This window comes from Lepisma saccharinum, chromosome 30, assembly GCF_977018435.1.
Source record: "Lepisma saccharinum chromosome 30, izLepSacc3.1, whole genome shotgun sequence".
Taxonomy (NCBI): Eukaryota; Metazoa; Arthropoda; class Insecta; order Zygentoma; family Lepismatidae; genus Lepisma; species Lepisma saccharinum.
In genome coordinates this window covers 26,383,027-26,395,916 of record NC_139258.1, presented here as the reverse complement: position 1 = coordinate 26,395,916, position 12,890 = coordinate 26,383,027, and the positions used below count along the sequence as shown (strand labels likewise).

Below are 12,890 nucleotides of genomic sequence, written 5' to 3'. Positions count from 1 at the left end.
TTAATAGTGAATAATTAACCATACATGATTCTGAAAGAAAGAAAGAACTGTGTTTCGTGACTGGATAGAATTTCATGTTTGTAAAGGTTTAGAAGCACAGGGCATCTATGTTTAAGGTGAGGTGTGATAATTTCGCACCAGGCTTGCATTTATTTAAATATCGTCAGAATGGGCACTGATACTAAGGAAAATCCACGCATAATTTGAGAGTATGAATTTCTCTCCATGTTGCAAGTGGAATCGGTTTTAAAAGTTGATTATTAAGCTAGATACAGTGTTTGAAAAATATGATGAATAAGTTTTTACAGAATCCCATGTATTCCTTATGGAGAGACAACTTCAAATTCAAGTTACGGCTAAACAAGTGGGAGATTCGACTCTTTCTAGCGCAAATATCATCTTCAATGGATCCTCTACCCGATCATATGTCTTTTTCCGCTATCGGAAGTTTGATATTCCCAAGAAAACGAATAAGCGTAATGCATTTCTCCTTGCCTCCTACCGCCATCCTGCTAGTTTGCCAAACCTGATGCGCATAAAAGAGCTACATTTCACCTTATATTGAGCTAAAGTTGACTTTCAAGGAGCTATTAGATTTACGAAGGCTGGATAAAGTGCCTCCCATGGGTTGTCAAGGGGGTGGGAGGCGCTGCTATTACTGGTAACTTTAAAGTGATGACAATTTATTCTTAGTTTTTACCGTCTAGATCTGACGGCATCGCCCATCTCAATAATCCATTGATGGTTGTATGAATCCAATATAAGGGATTACCGGATAACAATATTGTCATCTTCACCTCAGCCACGGCGCTATATAAAAGTAGTTGGGGAGGTAACAGGGGGTGGGGCGACGCAGCCAATGGAACAATATCACGCCAAGTGCAAAATGTATACGCATTGCAAAAGTTGGTGTATGTGGGCCGGGGCTAGTGATGGCATCATAGTGGTGCAAGGTGCGAGTGCACGAAAGAGCCAGATCTGGCCCCAAAAGAGCTAAGTTGGCAACAGCGCTCCCAGCTTCCTCAGTGAGAAGAACCTTGGGGAAATTTTCCCTTTCCCCCTTAACCATTCCGATGAAGACATTTTCTGCTTTGTTCCCTATGTACGCCAGCTACCAGTCAAAATAACCAAAGAATAGCCACTGGCACCAGAAATTTGCATGAGTAGGTCATAAGCATATTTTGTCAGTACTTTTTAAAGTAACGCTAACGAAATCAGTGCCATTTATTTTGAACTGTCGGATAATTTATACAGAGAAAAGAAGAGTTATACAAAAGCGAAAGTGTGAGAAAATAGAAGATAATTCAAGGAATCGGGCGCTCAAGCACGCTCACACACACACACATACACACCCAAAGGAGAAGAGAAATAGTGGAGAGAAATTAATACGAAGAGAAATAAAGAAAAACGACATAGTAAGAAATTAACTGGAGGAGAAATAGTGCGTCTGTTGACAATATTTCGACCTGCTAGCATTGCCATATATGTCCCAAAAATGGCACTTTTCACTCAACCCATAAAATCGCCAATAAAAAATCCATCAAATGTTGCACATGACCAAAATTGGTCGCAAATGAAAGAGTGATATGGCATCAGTCATCAGACTTCATCAGGCCCTTCGATAATTTCTTAGGTATTTTTCTCATTCAAAAGTGCATTTCTTGAAAAATGTTAACGCAGAAATGTAATGCAGAAAACCCGGTGTAAATATCTCTTACTGTTTTCATGGTATGCATTTTCAAAGTTTGGGTTGTGCAACTTTTGAAACACACTGTAAAAGAAGCTGAGCATCACGGTATTTAAAATATCGCTAAATCATTCGAGAAAACAGGAAATGGGGTGTTGGGGACAAAGGGTAAGAAATTATTACTCACTCTCTGGAATGTTCAAAACGTTGATTTAAAAAAAAAATACTAACTTACGCTGTACTGCAATTTGAACTTAGAATCATCAAAATTTCGTTCATATTGCAGAACAGGATCACAGTCGCCAGGCTGAAATTTTTAGTCGCCATGGCGACCTGGCGACCGGGATTTTTCGAGCCCCGTAAACTATATAAAAATAAACGAAGAAAGTACGAAATATGTAGATGAATTTGTTGTTTCAACTCCACTTTATGCACAGTAAGGCTAATCGGGACTGAACCTACAGTTTAAAGTGGAATCCGAAGCGCTACGTGCCTCCACCGGGTATCGAAGCTGGGACCGCTTCATTACAAGGCGACGACGTTATCGCTACGCCATCGGTGAGGCCCTAGTACGAAATAGAGATATTAAAATGAGGAAAAGAAATCGAAAACTAAAAAGGATAGAATAAGAACAGCAAAAAGTTTGCAATAAGGGAGACTGGAAGATTATGCCAAAAATAATTTATTTCTTATTTCAGGAGAGGAACATGAAAAAAAGTTGGTAAACAAAATTGATATTAACTATTTTTTGACCTATTTCAAAAATCTGAAAATCAAGAATTGTATTTCAAACCTTTCTACTTTCATTGTATATAAATTTCATCACGATTAGACCACTAGTTTTTATTTATAGAATTTCAAGGAGAGCGGTTGTTTGGAAAACACCAAAAAAACGGCACTTCTTTGTTCTCATGGCTATAGAAAATTGATAGCATAGTAAATAGAATGGTTACCATAGTTTAATGCAGAATTGAATAAGCTAATTTTGGTGTATATCGTTTTTATGTAGATCTACAGGTTAATTTTTAATTAAAGTCCAAACTTGGAAATCCATAATTTTTAATCTAATAGCATTCACCATTCATTTTCATCATCTCAAATAGAGTGGCTGAAAGGAGGTGCGAGATAAGAAAAATAAGGAATAAAAAGCCACTAGATGTCACATTTTTCTTAAATTTTTACGTTTCAGTTAAGTGGTTTTTAATTGATTGAAGTCTAATAGTAACCTTTTTTAGGTAAACCAGCATATTTTTATCTAAATAACGGTTAATAACTTTGTGCATATTAGTTTAGTTTGCACTAGAATAACACAATAGAAATTGTTGTAACAGCAAGTTTTTGTTAATAACACCAAAGAAGTGAATTTCAATTTTCGAACTTATTAAGCAGATATGGAACTCCAAATTACCAACATTAATCACGAGACTTTGTGCAATTTGTCCTTCTACGCATAAAACTACAAAAAGAAGTCCAGAAGTGTAATATCAATGCATGCAGTTCATTATAGTCAATGAAATTTCAGAAATTTTCCATTGTCATCATCACTCTGCAATTTTCAAATTATGCTTCTCCTGTCAAGGTTATTAAATATCTCAAAGAAATTCTTTTCGAGTTGGCTTATCATATGAAACGTAGCATGCAAGTCAATTGAACTTTAAGTTATTGGGGGTGTGAAGTGGTGAAAGTGTGAACAAACTTCATGGACACCCTGTGTTTTAACTATAACTAGAAGAAATTATGTCCACCGTATATATCTGTAGCTCGCTGCTAAACTATATATAGCATTGCAGTCTTTCTTCAGCTGTCGTGCTCCTAAATATTTTAATGCAAAATGATTACTACACTATAAAAAGAGATTAGGTATTCGAATGCGGCCATGGTTCAGTGAACTAACGTTTGTACTGCGCATACAAATATTTACTGCAAATACAAATTCATAGTATTTCCTTGCAAATATATACGTCTCAGTGTTATATTTTGATAACATATGGAATGCTTATAAACATGTTGAAGCTTGTTCATCTACTGTATAGCTTCCACAGGCTGCATAGTTCAGGGGCGATTCCTCCATGTGGGAAATGAGGAACTTCCTACAATTCATTTACACTTATTTCCAGTTTTCTACTTTTTAGGAGTTTAATGCACGTTATTAAATAATGAGCGCAATATGCGTACATTTTACTAGGTTTGCTACTGTTCGCTGTCACTCGCTTGCTCATGGCTCGCTCCATCTGCCGCCCAAAGACGACAGTTGTTACTGCTGCTGAGGAACCTCGATCTTCCACCTACAGCGGGATGGGCGAGAGGCCAGGAAGGGAGGGGGACGGGGTTGCTCGGTTAAATGGCCAGCGAGGAAGCATCGAGGGCTTCCTACATTCAGTGATGCCAACCCTGGATTATTGTTTTAAACCTAGCATAATTTGAACTTCGCTGGCATCCGGCACCCTGCGTTTGGCAAAGTGCTCTAAACGCGCGTCTTTGGGAGAGAGATAAATTTAATTCACAGGAAGATACTTTGAGGAAATATATTTTATATCTCATTTGTACTTCTCTAGCGGGCTTGTTCCAAGCAAGAGAAAGTATGCCGACTAAAAGACAAGGTTTTACAATCACATCCCGGTCCATCCTCTTTATACTCCCCGATTAGAACATTTTATGAAAGGAAATCTGTAGAATGTTGGAGGTCACAAATATAACATACGGGCCGCCGTTCCCAATCGTCGAATTTTCTCCAACTTTTTCAAGCACACTGTACATTGTAATTGATTTCATGAGCGAAATTCTCAATGTTGCTTAACTGTAGTACATAATGGATAACCCAAGTTCCACAACTCCAAAATATCTGCATAAATTGAACTTAAAAATACATAATTAGTTGCATTTAGCATAATTTAAAAGTTGAAGCAGCAATTCTTCTTATGAGGAGGTTGGCAGCGCTGTCCTCAATGCACACGACAACAGGCAGGGAGGACCCCACGAACGTCGAACGACAGATAGACGCATATACACTATCTACCAAAACGTAATTGGACACATGTACAAAATGGTTGTCTGGTGGTGCGAACCCTGTTAGAACCTCGTGGAGACACCTCTTGCTGCTATAACAGCAGCCACTCTGTCAGGCATGCTCTCGACTAGTTTGTGGAGGACGTCCATTGGAATGTGTCGCCATTCCTCTTGCAAGATCTCACTCAGTTGGGCAATGGAATTTGGCCGCATCTCCCGAGACCTCACCCACCACTCCAATGCCTCCAAAAGGTGTTCTATGGGATTGAGATGAGGACTCTGTGCAAGCCAGACCAATCGGTGAACATTGTTGTCGGCATACCACTGCATAGTAGCCTCAGAAACATGCCACCTAACATTGTCATCCTGGAAGTAACAGGGGTCCATTCCGTGAAAACGCACAAGGTTGGGAGCATTTCATTGTCTAGTATTGTACAGTATGCTTGTGAGTTCATTGTGCCACGAACAACCACCAGTGGTCCCACTAAATGATACTAAATGATTCAAATTAGATACTAAATTAACCACTATCATAGGTGCCCAATTACTTTTTGGTAGATAGTGTACATAATATCTGTGGTCGAACCAGCTTGGTTCACTCAAAAGTTCGAGGTTGTTATCGAAACAAGTGCCGTGGTGTGTAAATTTTTGCAAGCTAACTAGGCCCATACTCAAGATTTTTTAAAATCTTTTAGTGGGGGAAGATTCGAAATACTGGTGGAGTATTAGATGCTTCAACGACGCTACGGTATTATTGCAGCTGGACATTGCAGAGTTGGGAAAAATTAACTCCCCATAGGACTCCCCCCCACCTTTCCCAACCAGACAAACAAGCAGCAACGCAATCGTTTACAGACCAAGGCTGTCACACAGAGTACAATTTGGTGCTTCTTGTTTACACTCAATTCTCGGAAGTATTAGAATAGTACTGTATTCTGCAAATTGTCATATTTTCAAATTTCCTTTAATTTTCTTTTACCAGTATCATTGAACAGCCACGATAATTCTTTATTTAGAATAATATATTTATAAATTAAATGATGTAGGCCTACGTATTAGCAATGATTCCTGTAATGAATTTAAATCGGTTATCGGGACGTCTGGTAGGCTCCCATCAATTGTTAAAGATTAAAAATACCAAATATTGCAGACTGCAGACTTCTGGAGCTTACCTATCTGCACAAACAACCCATTCGTTTACGCAAGAGAAAAATCGAAATTCTTTCATAATCTGAAAAATTGTCAATGTTATATTTTCGTATGTATTTTTAGGATCGCATGTACAAATGAATGCCAATAACAAGGGAAATGTGCACCCGCTGTGATCTATGTTATGACGTTGTAATTCACTCAAAATTATACTGATCACAGGCCCGACTGGCGGCTGACCTACATAGCTCCATCTGTCCAACAATTGTTACTAAGTAAAAGCTGTAGGGGTAACATCGCTCTCCCTTTACAACGTTGCCAAGCGTACATCTGTTTTTGTCAGTTGTTTTTATTTTCTTGTTTGTAGTGTTTGGGTGTTTTGTGTACTAATTGTCCGTGCTTTGTGTACTATTGTACAACATTTATCCAGTAAGAGCGCTGATCAAATCTCTCTCTCCTTTTACAGTACGTTTGGCAACATGCTGCGTATCGGACGCTCATTCGTTTCGTCTCGCCAGCAACTATCGGTGCCTTGTGAAGCAACAATGATAGGTTTTTGAGATAACACTGACACTTACTTTCCGATCGCCCCTTCACTCCAATTCCATAAAGTTAGCGTATTGCAAAAGGGGTTGCATACTGGAAACATTCCCGGAAATGCGTGGGCAGGGTCGTTTATTGTTGTAGCTCGACTCGTGGGAGGGAAAGGGGGAGGGGACATTGCGAAGCAAAGTGACGTCAGAGGCTTTGTTGCATGAGACGTGGCGACTGCTGAATCTGCTCGCTCTGGCAACAGTGACAAGTGTCCACGCTGTGAAATGGGCGCTGGTGTCAAGTTAAGCAGACGTTAGCTGCTTGCGCTGGCTTTTTCGATGTGTGCGAGTTGTAGGATGTTTAGCAATTTCAGCCTGTTTTACTTTATAGGTGCTGACGAGCGTCGTCTGCTTCCTTTCCCCACCTCTACCTCTCTTTTTATCCTGACCCCCCTCCTTTTTAGCTCTTTAAGAAGTGCGGCTATCTCCAATTTTTCACGTGCCATCTTCACCAGATACGGTACAGTGATTATTACCATGCAAATTGTCCATCACCATGTTCGTGCACTTTATTTGACCCCATAAGAACTTCAAGAATTAAGATAAAACTGAAAACAAGCTATTGACAACTTCTGCACCAGCATACATAAAAAGCCATCGCTTAAAAACACACAGGATGTAAGAGAAAAAAAAATTAAAATAGTCATGGACAATTTGCGCGGTAATACTCATGGATCACACTGTTCGTGGTTGTTCAAGAAAGAGTGTCCGAATTGAAACGCCCTAATTTCACCTACTTATATTTAAACATAATATACAGGCAAGAACAGTGTGGTAGGTAGGTTCTTGCCTGTATATTATTTATTAAATATAAGTATTTGAAATTAGGGCGTTTCAATTGGACACCCGGTATATCGCATTCGTTGTGGAAACTGTAGAGGGTGTCCCGGCTAAAAGGTGAACATGTTGTATCAGAACTTAATAAAAATGAAACGGGAACCTTTTGAAGATGTCCATCTCCACCAGGATGCATACAATGACTTAGTGTCCTGGTACCTTATAATTGAACCAGGATTTCTCGGGAATCTGTGGAGTAAGGACGCGGATAATGATTGAGAAGGGGAGAAAGCGAGCTGGCGGGTCAAAGCAGTGAGCGATGTTGCAAATCGCTGGTGGCTTTAGCCGTGTTGTCCTGTTTCCATGCATTCACTTCCCCTCTTACGCGTTCATTGGTCGAGCCCTGAGAGGGGGAGTGCATGGAGGGGAAAACGCGGCTGCTGTAACCAGCCTTTTGCAGCAGCGCGGTCTGCTTTACTCTGCCCACTTGCTTACTTCTCTCCACAGATTATTAAGACATAGTGTACTTTACATTATAATGTTTAAAATTAGGAAGTGATTTATACTTAGTGTAGGTGGGTGGGATATGATAATATATTTATGGATGTGTGTATTAGATTAGGTTTTATTGGTTTCATTAATTTAGTATTAAGATATACAATACACGAAAGCATGTAGTAAGGATTAGAAATATAAAATATTAGGATGCTTACTATCGGATTAAAAATTATAGATCCTCGAGTTTGGACTCCAATTAAAAATTAACCAGTAAACCTACAAAGAAACTAATTACATCAAAATTTAGCTTATTGAATTCTGCGTTAATCAATGTTAACCAAAATTTTTTCGAGTATGCCTTATATTTTTTAAGGTAGTGAGAACCAAAAAAGGACCCTTTTTTTCTTAGTTTTGCAAACAATCGTTCTTTTGGAAATTCTATAAATCAAAAACTGGTTGTCCGAGCGTGATGAAATTCTAGTATGGTGCAGGCAGAAAGGTTTTAAATTAAATCTTAATTTTCAGATTTCAAAAATTTGTCAAAAAACCGTTATCATCAATTTTGCGAAACAACTTTTTTTTAGTACTGTGTAGTTCTAAAAAAACAAAAATTGGTATTGTTTTGAAGCTCGTTGTATCTGTTTTTGAAATCCATTATCACTGTTAATTGACATTGAGAAACCGACTTCTTACAGATTATTATGATGATAACGTTTTTTTGACAAATTTTTGAAATCTGACAATTAAGATTTATGTTTAAAACCTTTCTGCCTGCACCATACTAGAATGTCATCACGCTCGGACAACCAGTTTTTGATTTATAGAATTTCCAAAAGAACGATTGTTTGCAAAACTAAGAAAAAAAGGGTCCTTTTTTGGTTCTCACTACCTTAAAAAATATAAGGCATACTCGAAAAAATTTTGGTTAACATTGATTAACGCAGAATTCAATAAGCTAAATTTTGATGTAATTAGTTTCTTTGTAGGTTTACTGGTTAATTTTTAATTGGAGTCCAAACTCGAGTATCTATAATTTTTAATCCGACAGTAAGTAAATGTATAGGATGTGGGATTATAGTGCTTATGAGCTGGCTTCGGCGACGGAGTGGTTAACAGAGCGTGCTACGACACCAGGGGTCCCGGGTTCGATTCTCGGGCTTGTTATGGGTATTCCCGTGGTGGTCCATCCTGACAGGTTTTCCTGTAGTTCGTGATTCGCAGTACCTTCAACAAAAGCCATGGATGGAATCTTCCCGACACTTTCATCCCTCCGCCCTCCTACCTCCCCGTCGTGGTTAACCTTCAGGGATCCATCACGGCGAAGAGTAACTACTTGGGAAGCTAATGGAAACAATTAGACGTGTTCGCCTCTTTCTGACATTGTAAAAGTGATTACCAGGGAAGTTTCGGTTTTCTATTTTGGGAACGTGATAGGATGTCCCTTAGTGCGCATGCGCGAGCAAGGAAGTTAATAATTGAAGACAGCAGTGCGGTCTCTTAGTATATAAAATGAATTTCGATCTTGGGGTTAATGGGATGTAGCAGGTGTTCATGCAATATCTCCTCGTGTAAGTTTACAGCTTTACTTTGCTCCTTGTATTGCTTCCTAAGTGCTGAGATGAATATTCCTCTGTTTTCCTACCTAATCGGATAGAGTGAATGGTAGGCAGAGAGAGTGGGGGAGGGGGAGATGAGAAATTGAGAGGGGAAAGTGGAGGGAGAGTGAAGAGAGACTGGGGGAGTGACAGGAAAGGAGTGAAATAGAGAAACAGATGCATGTAGAGAGGGAAACTGAGAGAGAGAGAGAGAGAGAGAGAGAAATAAAGAAAGAAAGGCAGGGAAAGATAAGGGTAGGTAGAGATTGAGAAACGGGGAAGAGAGTAATGTAAGAGAAGAAGACTAGAAATGGGTCGGGAGATACAGAAAATGGTAAAAGTAGTAGAGAGAGGGAGAAAGAGGATGAAGAGAAACCAAGAAATAGGTGTAGACAGGAACAGAGACTTAAAGAGATGGAGAGAGTGAAACAGAGATAGTTGGACGGGAGAAAAAGATGGGAGAAAGTGAAAAGACCACGGAAACAGAGATAGGCAGAAGAGACAGAAGGAGGGGGAGACAGAGAGAGGAGAGAAACGATTAATTGATTGACTTGCTTTATTTTAGCTTTTTGTGCCACTTTTGGCTAATTTGCGAAGATGGGGATGAGTGATTGTGTCGTAACGCAACTCCCATGCTGCGTTTGGGATCTAACCAAGAACCTTTAGATTGTATTGGGTGATGTAGTTATTCATCATTCATCTTTCCGTTGGTTATCACTCGCTTAGCCTAAAGTATAATGTATGCGAAAGGTTACATCCAAAGTTGTGGCACAAGAATTTACACGTACAGTAATTGAGCTTCTGTACTCTCTATGACTGAACCGATATGGATATTGATAACAAGAGGATAATACTTGCCTCACAAATAGATGAATGTTATTCCATAGATTGTCCTCTCAATAATGGTAATTGACACACATCTGACCTTCCAGTCAGAGTTCGCTCTCCTCATGCACCACTGTCCAATAATCGTCCCTCCAACTTCCTTGCTCTATCCCGCCCACTCGCCCACTGTCCATTCTCTCTCCCTCTCAACTCTCATGCCACATACGCCTCTCAAGTCAATAACCTAACCTTTGCCTGATTACTTATTCAGCATTCCTTTCTCTGCTATGTTAATACTTGACACTTCTTACCCAATACCTTGGTTACGATACGATGTGATGAAATTGATGAATGGACACTTGCAAACATCCATGCCCAGGCCGGGATTCGAACCCGGGACACCTGACATAGGAGAAATGGAGAGTAGACAGGAAGAGGGGAAAGATAGATAGGGAGGGAGGGAGAGGCGAGGAAATAGGGAGCGAGGGCCGAGGAAATAGAGATGGAAAGAGAGAAATAGGGAGAGAGAGGCAAGGAAATAGAGATGGAAAGAGGGAAATAGGGAGAGAGAGGCAAGGAAATAGAGAGACAAAAAGAAGGAAAGAGGCGAGGAAATAGAGAGGGTAGAGACAGGAATGGGGATAGAGGGAATTGGAGAAAAATAGAGAGAACCGAACCTTGGGAGGGAGAACCGAGGAAATAGATAGAGATGGAAAGAGGGAAATAGGGAGAGAGAGGCAAGGAAATAGAGAGACAAAAAGAGGGAAAGAGGTGAGGAAATAGAGAGGCTAGAGACAGGAAGGGGGATAGAGGGAATTGGAGAAAAATAGAGTGATCCGAACCTTGGTCATGTAAAATGGTGCGTCACTGCTAACCACAGACCGTGCGGCAACGTCCTCCTCTGTACCGTAATGGACTTACCGCGTGGGGACCAATAGATTACCGAATTCCTCCCCGTAGCTTCAGGACCAAACCGTTCCTCCCACGGTCTACCGAGCGTTGGTCCGCAACTTGTCTAATATCCCCAACGTTACTATGACGCATGGTCCCTCAGACGATGTTCCTTACCAGGAAGAGCAGTTTGGGTAAAATAGAGCCAATCGGGATGGAGCTTGTTGCTACTTAAAGGTTCCCCGAGGACACCCACGGGGACGAAACGCGTGGAGGCAGATAGTGGTCATTTTGCAGCGTCCCCGCTTCCGTCCCTTTTCTGGACCAGCATGAAGTGAGAATTGCGATTGGAAAAACCCTATACCTTGTCTCAGTTATCTCTGGAGCATAGTAGCAGCGAAGGAGGGGAACGAGTGGGCAGAGCGAAGAAGTATACACGCTGTTGTGAGGGCTGATAACTGCAGTCGCTTCCCCCTCCACGCAATCCCGTTCCTGTCACGTGTTCATTGGTGGATCCGTCTCGCGTCACGACTTGCGCAGATACTGTTTTCGTTAATCTCCTCCAGAGATAACTGAGACGGAGCGTAAAGCTTAACGTCCATTGAGACGCAGAGAAACCTGCAGACTTCTGGCACGGAAATTCCCTCTTCGATTCCGCGCGTTTCTCTGTAGTGGGCGTTACACCATTTGATTTCAGTAGAAGCAGACAACAGAAGTTCTGTTGCCGCGTTCCTCCGCGTCTCAGTGGACGTTAAGCTTAAGAGAGGAGTATCGTTGTGTCGTGTAATGTCTGTCGGCGCAGGTATGAGTCTCGCAGCTCAAAGGCGATGAGAAGGAAATTCCAGAGGTAAATGTCCGGTCACTGCCGGGATGAGCGAGGTGTGACTGCGGAATACGGACAGAACAATAAGAGACGGCAGTGATCGGACTGAGATCAGTTCAGTGCAGATCAGGGCTGGAGAGAAGCGAGAGACTTTACATGCACGGACGGTAAGTGCCATCTTACCTTTTGACTTAAGCTGCTATTCTCAAACCAGCAGATCCTTAAAAAGGATTCAGTATAGTTCATTCTATTTACATTTGGTCATGTCCGTATCTCATTATTAAGTCTGTCCCGGGTGTCTCTGGAGCAAGCGAACGAAAACAAGTCTTTGTGTAAGTAGTGACGCGAGACAGCTCAACCAATGAACACGTGAGAAAGAACGGGATTGCGTGGAGGAGGAAAGCACGCGCTAGCTACGTTAATTAACGACCAGCTGGCTTTGAAGTCCACGGAGCGCGCCTACCAGCTGCAACAATCACATTCAACCCATAGTGTTGCCACACCTCTACTCTACGCCACCTTGTCCCTCCGCTTTCCCACGGTCTCCACATTGAAGTTGCAAAGTACGGCAACAGCGTATCCGCTGTCATGTGACTGAGACTCCACGTGGAGTAGACGAGCAGAATGACAGCTGCGCCCATTGGCTGAAGGTTGAGTGTGATTGGACGAAAACAACTCGCCCGCTGTTTATCCCCACCCACGTCCGTGGTGGCAGCTCTCTTTAGATCTTGGACGTTAACCAAGTAAAGGCGTCATCTATGCCAGCCTTCGCAGCAACGTGTACTGCATCGCTCTGCCCACTCGATTTCCCCCCTTCTGTGTCGCTATGCGCGGTCTTGCTTCATATAGTCACCGAGGAGGTGGACTTGTGATAACGAGTGCCGAGACATTCGGACTGAGATACGATGTCTTCAGAAATAATGATGGGAAACTTACACCCTGTCTCGGGAATCTGTGGAGCAAGACCGAGCATAACGGTAGAGAATAGGAGACAACGAGAGGGCGAAGGAAAGCACTGAGCGCTGCTGGAATCGGCTGGGATCTGT

General features: G+C 41.4%; 1 protein-coding gene across 1 annotated transcript in view; it reads left to right on the top strand.

The window, feature by feature from the left end:
• LOC145981916 (peripheral plasma membrane protein CASK-like) overlaps positions 1-4,111 on the top strand; it is a 902,867-nt gene extending 898,756 nt beyond the window's left edge. The window contains exon 13 of the mRNA XM_083115412.1: positions 3,873-4,111. Within this exon, the coding sequence (XP_082971538.1) occupies positions 3,873-4,111 (239 nt within the window). The remainder of the gene's footprint in view (positions 1-3,872) is intronic.
• The last annotated feature ends 8,779 nt before the right edge of the window (positions 4,112-12,890 follow it).